The sequence below is a fragment of the Cervus elaphus genome, chromosome 19, assembly GCF_910594005.1.
Source record: "Cervus elaphus chromosome 19, mCerEla1.1, whole genome shotgun sequence".
Classification (NCBI taxonomy): Eukaryota; Metazoa; Chordata; class Mammalia; order Artiodactyla; family Cervidae; genus Cervus; species Cervus elaphus.
This window is the reverse complement of record NC_057833.1, coordinates 65715303-65728686: the sequence shown is the minus strand read 5'-3', so window position 1 is coordinate 65728686 and position 13384 is coordinate 65715303. Positions and strand designations below refer to the sequence as shown.

At 42.4% G+C, this 13384-nt stretch overlaps 1 protein-coding gene across 5 annotated transcripts in view; it reads right to left on the bottom strand.

Annotated features, from left to right (window-relative positions):
• Positions 1-547: 547 nt before the first annotated feature.
• Positions 548-13384, bottom strand: part of ANKRD28 (ankyrin repeat domain 28) — a 198333-nt gene continuing 185496 nt past the window's right edge. For all 5 annotated transcript variants that reach the window (XM_043875390.1, XM_043875392.1, XM_043875389.1 and 2 more), the window contains 7 exons: positions 12600-12687; positions 12427-12510; positions 11166-11311; positions 10460-10542; positions 9941-10023; positions 8897-8988; positions 548-2430 (listed from right to left, as the gene is read on the bottom strand). In XM_043875390.1, coding sequence (XP_043731325.1) covers positions 2144-2430; positions 8897-8988; positions 9941-10023; positions 10460-10542; positions 11166-11311; positions 12427-12510; positions 12600-12687 — 863 coding nt within the window. In that variant the 3' untranslated portion in view covers positions 548-2143. The remainder of the gene's footprint in view (positions 2431-8896; positions 8989-9940; positions 10024-10459; positions 10543-11165; positions 11312-12426; positions 12511-12599; positions 12688-13384) is intronic.

Genomic DNA, 13384 nt, shown 5'->3' with positions numbered 1-13384 from the left:
AGTTCCTGGGAGGGAGGGAGGCTTCAGCTCTACCTAAGGAAGACCTTTATAACAGCTGAAGCTGCTCAGCAACTGAGTGGGCTGCCTGGTGAGGTAGAGTCACTGCAAGTGTTCAAGGTGGAAGGGTCACACAGGTAGAAGGGGCTCCTGCATTTGTTAAGAGGCTGGACTGGATGAACCTCAGGTCTCTTTCAATTCTGAGACTCTAGGAAATTCCCTCAGGGAATTCAGAAGAGAATTCCTAAAAGGAAAGAGAAAGTACACATATGTATACTTTTAGAATCCTCTTGAGTTTTTTCTTTTTTTTCCAAAAGGTACAAAAGAAAATGTAGTCTGCTGTCTTTAAAATGCATATACACCTTCCTACCACTAATAATTAGGAAGGGCCCATTATGACTTCTTTATATTATAAAGAAAAGATGGACAATTACATTTATAATTTCTGTAAATATTTTAGAAAAAATGCTTAAAATCTAGTAGTCAATGCCCTAGAAACTTTATAGATTTTTAAGTAATATGCACAGATACAAATACATTATGCATTAAATACAACTCACATCTGTGTTTTATTATACTCTAAAATATACAGGAATCTTGATGTACTGAAAGAGTGCAAGTAAATACAGTATTCAAGCAGTCACTATTTCTATTTACATGCTCATTAATTCTTCAAAAACCCACAAAATTATCAAATAGATCAAAATACTGTTCTGTGTTTTCACACTTTATATTCAGAAAAACCAGCTGATAATTTACAATGTCATAAAGTTTCCAGTTTCACGATACAAAAAGAATAAAATGAAATTGGGAATCACTTTGTGAAAATTTATGGAACTCTACCCCGACTTGGAAGACCCCCTACGTAAGTGAAATCATTTTCACTGGGAAGGTGACAGTTACAGTAAAAGCAGACCCATATAAATAGTCATTTAAAAGCCTAAACATCAGCCTTCCCCCACTCTTTGTTATTTGGAAGGCAGTCTTCCAATCTAGCATGTTATAAACACGCTACTTTAAATGTGAATAAGACCTAAAGGCTTTAGTATTTTAAACCTTGCCCAGTATAGAAATGCCTTCCAAGAGACTTGATGATGTTAATTTATGAGTAGCAAGGGAGTTTTTCTTTTTGATTCTTCACTAAACAATGACAACAAAAATACCCTAGTCCACTGTGGAGGCACAGGGGAGACACAAAGGTGACCAAAGTGTACCACCCAAAGCAGTGAGGCTGAAACGCCACTCCCCAGGACCGGACCACTGGGCTGCAACAGGGTGAAAATCATCCACTTCCTGATTTTACGAAATTTCCTTCTTTGAGGAAATTCTTTACATTTTCAAACAAAAATAGTTCAGTTTTAAACCTAAACCATTCAAAACCCGGCAACCAACAGCCTGACCCCAATCTATTACAAGTCTACATCACAAATATTTTCACCCTGACTGCACCCAGTCAGCTGGTTTTCAATTCTATTATAAAAGTTGGAATTTTAAAATTTTTATGTAAAAGAAAAAAAATGTAAAAATACATCTGCTTTCTCTCATGGTTTAATACATATTAGGAGGCTTTCAGATGTTTTCTTTTAAAAAAAAAAATCAACATTGAAAACCAAATCTCAGCTTCATTTTCAGAAATATTGAAGTTTGGTTTAGATAATGTCTAGTTTCACCCGCTCCAGTTTCCGCAAAGTGGTGCTCTGTTAAAACCCGAGTTATTTGGTCCTTTGGCAATTTGCTGTGCACATCATGCCTATTGTACCAAACTTTTATTGCCCTTAAATTTAGTTGTAGTTTTATTGATAAAATTGAAATCTAGTGTCCTTATCTCTTCTTTGACGATAGTGTTGCTTGTGTGAGCAGATCAGGGTGCAGTGTCCCAGATAATTCCAGGCACTGCAAACCCAAAGTCCACAATGATGAGGCTATGTGCCATCAAGTGTTCTCCTCTGGTCAAGTCTGCTTCAAGATTCCAGCAGTTCCTTTTGTAAAACATGCCTGTAAAACTGTTCTTCCTAATGTCATCATATTCCTGTTTGCACTCTCTTAGGTTGCGTTTGTATGTGAGTAAGAAAGTGCCTTGTTCCTGAAAAAGCACAGTTTGAAGCATCAGTGTCAGAACGCCTCCCCAGGTCTCTGGCTCAGCCTGTTAGTAGGTCTCTGAATCGGAGTCATTGAGCTCATCCACATCGGTGTATAAGTACTCCTGCTCCCCGCCGATGTTGTTGAAGCTACAGTAGGAGCTGGGTTCATTTCTCATGATGGGCAAGGCTTCAAAGCTGACAGTTTTCGAGGTGTTGGTGTAGCGGTTAATGGCATTGAATGTCAGGGATGATAAAGGGCTACTTGACGAGATAGGCATCATGGTGGCCAGAATGAGCGCGAGGCAGTCCGCCACGTCCTTGTTGGGGGCACAGGCCAAAGCTGGGGTATAGCCTGGAATTAAAGACAAGGTTAAAATCACTCATCCTGAGACTCACTTCACTAAAGAAAGGTAGTAAACCTATCCTGGTCTTCAACCTTAGACATATTTTAAATTACTTGGCTTATGTAATAAGCTGGCTTAATTAAAATGATTCAGAACTTTGTAATAAATAGTAAAAGAGGAAGGTCATAGAAACCTAGGGTGGGAGGAGACCTAACAGACTACAGAGGAAACCGAGGTCCCGGATGGATGGTTCCTCCACTATCTCATAACTTATCTGCATCCATCCAAGTTCCCAGATGGTATAAGGCTAGAATAAGGGGGGAAAAAGTCTGGTAAAACTTCATTCAGAATGCTGGGGGAGTTTTACCGTTAATTTGAAGTTCTGTAAGGAAGGGCTTACATGCTGAGAAGCCTAAATGTGCACTAATTTGTGAATGAGGCTCTGAGCTGGTGCTCAAAATATGCATGTTCAATGAAAACACATGGCCACCACTTAACTTCTTTTGGGGTCATAGTCCATTGAGAAAAACATAAACAGGTTTAAAGCTCCTAAATCAAACAAATGTTTCCTTTGCATATGTTCCCTTCTTTAGCAGAAGACTGACTTTAACTCTAAATGCTGGGCTGGATGAATCACAAGCTGGAATCAAGATTGCGTGAGAAATATCAACAACCTCAGATATGCAGATGACACCAACCTAATGGCAGAAAGTGAAGAAGAACTAAAGAGTTTCTTGATGAAAGTGAAAGAGGAGAGTGAAAAAGCTGGTTTAAAACTCAACATTCAAAAAATTAAGATCATGGCCTCCAGTCCCACCACTTCACGGCAAATAGATGGGGGAAAAGTAGGAACAGTGACAGACTTTTTTCTTGGGCTCCAAAATCACTGAGAATGGTAACGGTAGCCATGAAAGTCAAAGACGTTTGTGCCTTGGAAGGAAAGCTATGACAAACCTAGACAGTGTATTGAAAAGCAGAGACATCATTTTGCTGACAAGGTCCATCTAGTCAAAGCTATGGTTTTTCCATGTCATGTACCATAAAGAGAGTTGAACCATAAAGAAGGTTGAGTGCTGAAGAATTGATGCTTTCAAACTGTGGTGCTGGAGAAGACTCTTGAGAGCCCCTTGGACAGCAAGGACATCAAACAGTCAATCCTAAAGGAAACCAGCTCTGAATATTCATTGGACGGGCTGATGCTAAAGTTGAAGCCCCAGTACTTTGGCTACCTGATGTGAAGAGCTGATTTGCTAGAAAAGACCCTGATGCTGAGAAAGACTGAAGGCAAAAGTAGAAGGGGGTGGCAGAGGATGGACATGAATTTGCGCAAACTCTGGGAGACAGTGGTGGACAGAGGAGTCTACTGTGCTGCAGTCCATGAGGTCACAAAGTGTCCTAGCAACTGACCAATACCACCGCAACAAAGTATCCGTGCAACAAACTGGGAACACTTGGTTGGGTCAGGAAAGAAGACAGTGAAAACACAGAGTCTAATTAAATCGTCAACCTCTCTTGTTACTGGAACAATTTATAATTGGATCATTAATCTGAAGGTTAGAATTGATTACAAAATAAGATGGGTACTTACTATGACTTACTAACTTTGGACCCTGATTACGATCTCATATTGCAAAGTATGTAAGAAGACATTAGGTCACAGGCGACCTTCATTGCCATCTGTTTATTATCCTTTTCATATGCAAAAGCAATATAAAACCTTGAAAATGACCAACAAAGATCGTCTACTGGCTATTTGATTTACAGCCTCACAATGTGACCAAATATCCTATACAGGTTAGCAATTTAGGCTCTTCACTTTAATCTATATTGCTTCTTATTTCCAGAAATGTAATTTGCTGACAGTGAAAGTTTCTTTTAAATTAGGTGAGACTGAACTTATCTTAGTGGGTGGTACCACTCACTCCTATGGATTTCATGATTATATTAAACTAACGATTCCCAAATTTCTACGTCCAACCTAGATCCTGCTGACTTTGGGCTCCAGATCCATATGTCGATGTTCAATTAGCCACTTGGAGTTGCCAGTGAGCTTTTCTCATGTTCCTAAGTGAACCCAGCTCTTCCTTCTACATTCTCATCTTAAACAATGGCCTCCCCTCCCCTGCCCATATCGCTCCATGCCAGACTGCAGGCCATGTCTTCCCTCCCCAGGCTCCGATGAATCCGGGGATTCATCGGAGCCTGGGGAGGGAAGAAACATCAATGTCCTTTCACCTCCAACATCTCTGCCGTATTTCTGCCCACTCCCTCCTCCCACCATGACTGTGAACTTGTTACCTAGTCTAGACTTGCTCCCTTTCAGACTAGCTTTGTTCTCCCTGACACAAAGATCCTTTGCCACTTGACCTAAGAGACTCAGGTGTGGTCTAACTCAGTACTCACACTGCCCTGCGTTGTATCTCTATTAAATATGCCACTCTCTCAGCTTAGAGTTTTCTCCCGTGTTTTCACTTGTCCTTTGGATTCTGGCTCAGAAGGCACTTCGGGGGGATACCCTCCCTGATATCTCCTGCAGCATTCCAGGTTTATTCTAACTGAACTGCTTCACGGGCCTTGGGACAGCCTGTTTGTTCTCACTGCCACGCAAGGCAGTGGGCTGACCTGGACCCTACCGTGCGTCTGCGGGACTCAGCACACTGCTCACCGCATCATCACCTACACACACCCGCTGAGCCTGATGTGGCCAGGGGCTCTTCTAACCACTCAGCACAGATCTGTGCGCACAGACTCCTGCCTCGTCTATGAGAAGATACGCTCCCTGGAAAGAAGGAAAAGGAAGGAATACAGCAGGGTAAGAAGAACTGAGAATGCGATGGGGGTGATCAGCAGGCTGTGTTATAAGGGTAGTTGGGATGGGATTCACTGAATAGATGACATTTGAGCTAAGACTGGAAACAGGTGAAGGGTTCAGTCAAAGACTATTGGGGACAGAGTGTTTGAAGCTGCAAGAAAGATCATGATGCACGTACACCATCACGTACACGGTGTGAGGAGCTGGCGTGGCAGAACAGGACAAGGCGGGACGACGAGGAGACAAGCGGGAGTGGTAACAGAAAGAGCTGACAATCGGCCCCAAGAGATCATCTAAGGACCATCGGTAAACTGAGATTCGGTCGGCCCCGAGAGATCCTCTAAGGACCATCGGTAAACTGAGATGCGGATGAGCAGCAGCTCCCCACACGTTTCTCTAGCCTCAGTGCTGGCTTTTCACTGCGGTGCTTGCTCTCACTGCGGAGCAGGGGGCCTACAGCACTCAGGCCTCAGCAGCTGCAGCACATGGACTCAGCAGTTGTGGCTCCCAGGCTCCAGAGCACAGGCTCAGCAGTTGTGGGCACATGGGCTTCATGGCGTGTGGGATCTTCTCGGACCAGGGATGGAACCCGTGTCTCCTGCACTGGCAGGCAGGTTCTTTACCACTGAGGCACTAGGGAAGCCTCTCCCACGTATTTTAAAAGGATCCTGGCCAAGGGTGGTGGTAGAGGGGGAAAAGTGGGCATATCTGAATATACTTTGGAGGCAGATCAATAGTACAAGTTGGTGGACTGTGCCCTGGGTATGAGAGGTGTCAAGGAGCAATCGCAAGGATGGGAATGGTCATCAGCTGAGCCAAGGATGGCTGTGCAGAGAGCAGGCTTGGCAGGGGGAGAGAGGGTCAGCAGTCCAGTTCTGGACCTGTGCATCAGACATTCACAGGGTATGCTATCAGTCAGGCAGCTGGAGACGTAAATTCACACATTCTCAGCACAGATGCAGTGTTTGGGACCCCAGAACTGGATGAGGTCACCCAGAGAGTGAATGTAGGCAGTGTTGCTGTTCAGTCACTAAGCTGTGGCCGACTCTTTGTGACCCCATGGACGGCAGCACACCAGGCTCCCCACTCCTTCACCATCTCCCTGAGCATACTGAAACTCGTGTCCATTCAGTCAGTGATGCCATCGACCATCTCACCTTCTGTCGTCCCCTTCTCCTCCCACCTTCAATCTTTCCCAGCATCAGGGTCTTTTCCAATGAGTCAGCTCTTTGCATCAGGTGGCCAAAGTATTGGAGCTTCAGCTTCAGCATCAGTCCTTCCAATGAATATTCAGGGTTGATTTCCCTTAGGATTGACTGGTTTGATCTCCATGCTGTCCAAGGGACTCTCAAGAATCTTTTTCAGCACCACAGTTTGAAAGTATCAGTTCTTGGGTGTTCAACCTTCTTCATGGTCTGACTCTCACATCTGTACATGATTACTGGAAAAAACCCATAGCTTTAACTATATAGACCTTTGTTGGCAAAGTGATGTGGCAAAGTGATGTCTCTGCTTTCTAATACATTCTCCAGGTATGTCATAACTTTCTCCTTCCAAGGAGCAAGTGTCTTTTTAATTTCACAGCTGCTGTCACCATCTGCAGTGATTTTGGAGCCCAAGCAAATAAAGTCTGTCACTGTTCCCACTTTTCCCCCGTCTATTTGCCATGAAGTGATGGGACTGGATGCCATGATCTTAAGTTTTTTGAATGTTGAGTTTTAAGCCAGCTTTTTCACTCTCTTCTTTTGCCCTCATCAAGAGGCTCTTTATTGCCTCTTCGCTTTCTGCCAATAGAGTGGTATCATCTGTGTATCTGAGGTTGTTGATATTTCTCCTGGCAATCTTGATTCCAGCTTGTGATTCATCTAGCCCAGCATTTTGCATGACATACTCAGCACAGAAGTTAAATAAGCAGGGTGACAATACACAGCCGTGACGTACTCCTTTCACAGTTTTGAACCAGTCTGTTGTTTCATGTCTGGTTCTAACTGTTGCTTCTTGACCTTGCATACAGATTTCTCAGGAAACAGGTAAGGTGGTCTAATACTCCCATCTCTTTAAGAATTTTCCAGTCTGTTGTGAACCACACAGTCAAAGGCTTTAGTGTCATCAATGAAGCAGAAGTAGATGTGTAGAAAAAGCAAAAAGAATGAAGTACTGAACTTGCGAGCTCTCCAATAGTAACAAGTTGAGGAGAAGAGAGAGAAACTTAGTGAAAGAAACTGAAGATAGCACTGTAGGAGGAAAACTAAGAAAATGTGGAGTCCAGAAAGCCACGTAAAGAAAGTTTATGCAAAAAAAAATGGGTATACCTGAAACTAACAGAATGTTGTATGTCACTTATACTTCAATAAAAAATCAGTAAAATAAAAAATATTCAGTTCTAGTAAATATAATTATTTAACAACAAAACAAGAAGTTACAAACCCTTATCCAGTTACTAATTCAAGGAACCAGGTATTTGTGAATGAAGAACATCCCTTTAAGAAGGATACTATAGTAAAAACCATATGCATTCTCTCTGACCCTCCCCCTTATCCTGCCATAAGTGATCTGCATCTACTGGTCCAGGGGACAGCGTGCTGCAAAAGCAAAGTATGGAGACTACTTGGGGGAATATCAGACACTAGCTATGGCAGACTGCAACCTTCCCATCTGGTATTTCATATACATTTTAAATTCCACATTAAAAGCCTATTCCTAAGGAAGGAAGGAATAATCAGTTGTGTTGAATTCTGTATGTCAAGTCAAAGCAGAGTTGATTCCTAACACTGTGGAGGTCACTGGTGGTCTTGCTGAGAACAGTGCTGTAGTGTGGTGGGGTGAAGGTCTGACCAGAGGGCACTGAAGGGAGAAGAAAGACGAGAACTGGAGACAGAGGGAGAAATGACTCCTGAGTAACTGTGCTGCAAAGGGGGACAGAGACATACGGCCACAGCAGGAGCAGTAGGAGTAATGAGAGGTGTGTTATGATGAGAGAAATGATGTTTTTTTGCAGAGAGATCCTACAAAAGCCATTATTATAGGACACAAAGCAAAGAGATGCTACAGAGACCGCCTCAGGCAGGCAAAGAGGATAGGCCCTGGATGGGAAGACTAGATTCTGATAAAACCTGGCATTCAAGTAAGGGTCTTGATAAATGTTTGCTGAAAGAACAAATTCTTTGAATACTAAGATAACAAAGGTGATATCACTAAACCAAAGTTAATAAATCCTAATTCTGATTTGGGCTTCCCAGCTGGTGCAGCTGGTAAAGAGAATTTGCCTGCCAATGCAGGAGACTCAGGTTTGATCTCTGGGTTGAGGAAGATCCCCTGGAGGAGGAAATGGCAACCCCTGGAAAATCCCATGGACAGAGGAACCTGGCAGGTTACAGTCCATGGGGTCGCAAAGAGTCGGACTCGACTGAGTGCCTGAGCAGGCAAACACAACTCTGATTTAAGAGATGCGTGAAACTCGGGAGCTCACCTGTTAGATGGACTTTCCCTGTTTCTCCTGCCCTCGTTCCTTTTGCCACAAAGTGTAAGCCCTCGTCAGTATTAACTCCAGCTCTCCTCTCTGACCAGTGAAAAGTCCCCAAGTCTCCTTTCCTTCAAGTATGGATCACTGAAAGGCCAACGCCTCTAGCAGGTTAGGGAAAGAGCAGGCAGACACTACTCACCGTTCTCATCGACCGCAAGCACGCTTGCCCCTTTCCCCAAGAGTTCTTGAACCACCATTGTCAGCCCGTTTCGGGCAGCAACATGCAGAGGTCTGGAGAGAAAACAATATGTGTACACGTCCATGTGTGCAGGCCCATGCATGCGTGTGCTCACTCTCTACCCTGGTTGTTGAAGACCATTTACGCTAGGCCATGGAGACCCACAGACGCAGACCGGAGGCCGCTGGTCCCGACGGCAGTGAGGAGGGGAGAGAGGCCCGGGAGAGCCAGGACTCGGAGCGCCTGTCAGCGCTGCACCCAGCGCCAGCCAGCAGCAGCTCCCACCTCCTCCAGACCCTCGTGCCAGTTTCCTTCAAGACCAACGTTTAAAAAGATTTACTAACTAAACTGCATTCTTAAGTTGTGTTAAGAAATGTGGTTGGCAAACACATGTATTAAACAATAAAACTGTAAACTGCAACAGCACAAGTTCCAATAGGTTTTTAAAACAGTTTACAGGTTCCATGACTCATTCTGGACCCTTAAGGGATGAGACTGAGACCTGAATGGGAACCATTATTGTAAGATTCTTCTCTTTACTAAGTCTCAAAGCAGAACAGCAAATGAAAATGGTGAGGAATAATGGAAGACGCTGGGCCAGGATTTAGGCAGTCACCCAGAACTGGCGGCTCACATTAAAGACCTGATTATTTCTGAAATCTCTCTAGCTACAGACATGTATAAAACTTTTTGCCTCATTTGTTGTTAAGTGTATTATTTCAGTTGGTTGCCATAAAACACACAGAATAGTATTCCTTTCCACCATAAAACTGGATTGACTGACAACCTATTATTTTCAAGAATAAGGGTTTCAATTCAAAAACTTTTTAAATAATGTCTTTTAATTATGATGATTTTAGAAATGAGTTTTGTCAATTTTAAGAACTGTTTTTTATTTTTTAATTACTTCTGTGACAGACTGACTCCAATCACAGAAAAGAATTCCATTAATCATTTTTATAATTAAAGGTCACAAGGTTTACACTAGATACTGGAAGTACTCACGTTTGCAAAGCTGCATTGGTTGCATTGATGAGGTTTCTATCTGTTATCTTTTCCAGTATTAACAAGGCACTAGTTTCATGACCCTAAAATTATGACAAATAACTCTTAAAAACTTCGGCACCATCAAAGATAACTTTATACACTCAATACACCCCAATCTTCGTCCATATATTACCATTCATATACTATGCATTTTCTTGGCTAATGTCTTAAATATACGTCCAAACATGAATTGGTGTAATGGGGTTACAGGAGAGGACAAGAATATTTAAGATTATAGAGATTAGAAAAAGACAATAAGTACATTTAAGCCTGTGGTCCAAAACTTACTTGGCTTACTGGAAATTTCATATACCATGATGTTTCATACATAAGTAATCTTTTTTTCCAAGAAATCTGATGCCAGTGATTATTAGACAGGTTTGGTCCCTAGCTCTGTTCATTTTAGTTAAGTGGAAAAACCTTAAATGCCACTGTCGATATTAACAATCAAAAAATATTGTTAAGATGTGTACCTACCTTACTGCAAGCCAAATGGAGGGCGGTGTTTTTACTGTTATCTTGTAAAGTCAGATCTGCACTAGCACTGCTAACCAGCATCTCTGGGAGGAAAAATTGTATCAACTCTTTTGTATATGAACATACACCTCAGATTACTAATAACTCACTGCAGAGAAATGAAGACAGAAAGGAAAAATATCCCTCTGGCAAAAACATAAGTGCAAAAACACATTGCAATATAAAGGTCTATATTATATTCTCGTGTGTGTGTGTGTGTTGTATAAGGAACAGACAAGAACAACAGCAACTGACATTCATTCTGTGAGTGCTTACTAAATTTCACACTGTTTTAAGTACTCTAGATTTATAGTAACTTATTTACCTCTCAAAACAACCCTATGAAGTAGGTACTGTTATTTTTGTCACTGTACAGATGGAAAGACTGAGGCATGAGGCCACTCAGTTGGCAGATCTAGGACTCACATTCAGTCTGACTCCAGAGTCAGGTTTCTTGACCATCCTAACACTGCCTGCTAACATGAGGCCAACTGAAAATACTGTGGACCTAAAAGAAAACACGAATGTAGGCAGGTAAAAGGTTTTAAATCTGAGGAATGGTGAGATAACTAATGGAAAATTCAATGAACCAGAGTCAGATGGGAGCTATATTATACACAGGCAATATTCACACTTAGAACAATGAAAGCCTCCAGCGTTTCTTTACCGACTGTGTTTGTCTGTCCGTTTTCTGCAGCCATCATGAGGGGCGTCTTCCCAGAGGAGTCCACGGAGTTCACATGAGCATTGTGGCTGAGCAGAAGCTGCAGACACTCCACGTGGTCCGTGAAGGCGGCTGCGTGGAGAGGAGTCCTGCCCACAGAGGAATGCAAAGACGGGGCTAAGTCTGTGCGTGTGTATTTTTCATTTATCACCAGCAGCTTTCAAGGATTTACATACCAGGCTATAAAACTATTGCCTGGATACAAATAGGCTTACTAATTCCTGCCACAAAAATTTGTATTTTTGATAACTATTATTTAGGTAAACTAATATAAATAAGGGTAAATTATGAAACTGCCAAAAAAAAAAAAATGACATTAAAGGAAACTTTGAAAGAAACAAATCCGGCCCCATCATCTATTACAACTGTTAGACTCTTTGTAATTAGAAATCTGTTAACTTTATTAAAGAGTCTTCAGGGGGACTCCCTGGTGGTCCAGTGGTTAAGCATCCACCTTGCAATGCAGACAACATGGGTTCGATTCCTGGTTCACGAACTAAGATCCCAGCTGCCGCAGGGCCTGTGTGCTGAGACCCAACACAACCAAACACATAAAAGAAAGAATCTGCCTTGCAATGCAGGGGATGAGAGTTCGACCCCTGGTGGAGGAACCAAGATCCCACTGAGCCTGTGTGCCACAATTTCTGAGTCCACACACTGCAGCAGCTGCGTACAACTAGACTCCTTGAGCCACAATGAAAAATCCTGTGTGCCACGATTAAGACTCAACACAGCCAAACAAAAAAATAAACAACAACAGAGAGTCTTCGGGTAACAAGCACGTGCTAAGTTGCTTCAGTCGTGTCCGACTCTGCAACTCTATGGACTGTGGCCCATCAGGCTCCGCTATCCATGGGAGTCTCCAGGCAAGAATCCCGCAGTGGGTTGCCATTTCCTGCTCCAGGGGACCTTCCTGACCCCGAGGTTGAACCTGAGTCTTTTCCATCTCCTGCACTGGCAGGCGGGTTCTTAATCATGTGTGCCACCGGGGAAGCCCAACAAGAACGTATGTTTTTAACAAAGGGAAATCTTTTTCCCAGTTTCCCTGGTCAAGGTAAAAAAGCCTTTTATAATGAGAATATAATTAAGATTTTGTAACAACTTGTAAATATAAAACCAACCTTTAAGTAATAAAGGAGTTTCTTTAAATTCTCCCATATTAATCTAATAACTAATGAAATTTTCTACATGGTTGAATTCCTACCTTCCTTTTGAATCTGTGGCGTTCACAATGCTGGAGCCTAAGGTATCAATTAACATCTCAGCAGCACCCTCGTTGTCATTTATTCTGTGAAGGTAACAAGGTGATCACTCTCAAAGCGATGCTTTGTTTCTTAAATACTCAAATCAAATCCGATTCATTCTGCCTTTACTTACACAGCACAATGCAACGGACTGAAAGCATTTCCTTCCGTTTTCTGGAAAACATCTTGTTCTAAAAGGAGTTCTACACATGTCTCATGACCTAGATAAGTAAATGGGAACCAGATATTAAGATCCAAAGAAGATACTGAGGTGTCCATACATATCCACATATCCCAATAGATTAAAAAAAGGGCTTGAACACGGATTACAAGTAGTCAGTTCCCTGAAGCCATTAAACATCAGTTTTAGGCACTTTGAAATCCAAAGTACAACTTCAGCAGTTTATTATTGACAAGTATTTCTTCTGTGGGGGACAAAAATTAGTCTCACTTTTTCCATGGTGACCAATTAGAGTTATTTGGGCATTATTTCTTGAAATGATCTATTTGCATATAATAGTGTAACTTTCAAAATAATATATATTTACGTAACATTGTTGTTTTAGTAGCTAAGTCATGTCTGACTCTTTGTGAGCCCATGGATTATAGCCCACCAGGCTTCTCTGTCGTGGGATTTTCCAAGCAACAACAATACTGGCGTGGGTGGCTCTTTCCTTCTCCAGGGGATCTTACCAATCCAGGGATTGAACCTGTGCTCCTGCATTGGCAGGCAGGTTCTTTACTAGTGAGCAACCAGGGAACTCCTACTTATGCAGACTGAAATATTTTCTGGTTATAGGAATGAGCTAATGGTATTATTTTACAGAAGTGTTTAGAGGAAAAAAAGTACATGTCCCTGTCCCCATTCCCAGTACTACTCTCTAGACCTATTGCCTTATAGTTCCAGAACATTTTGAG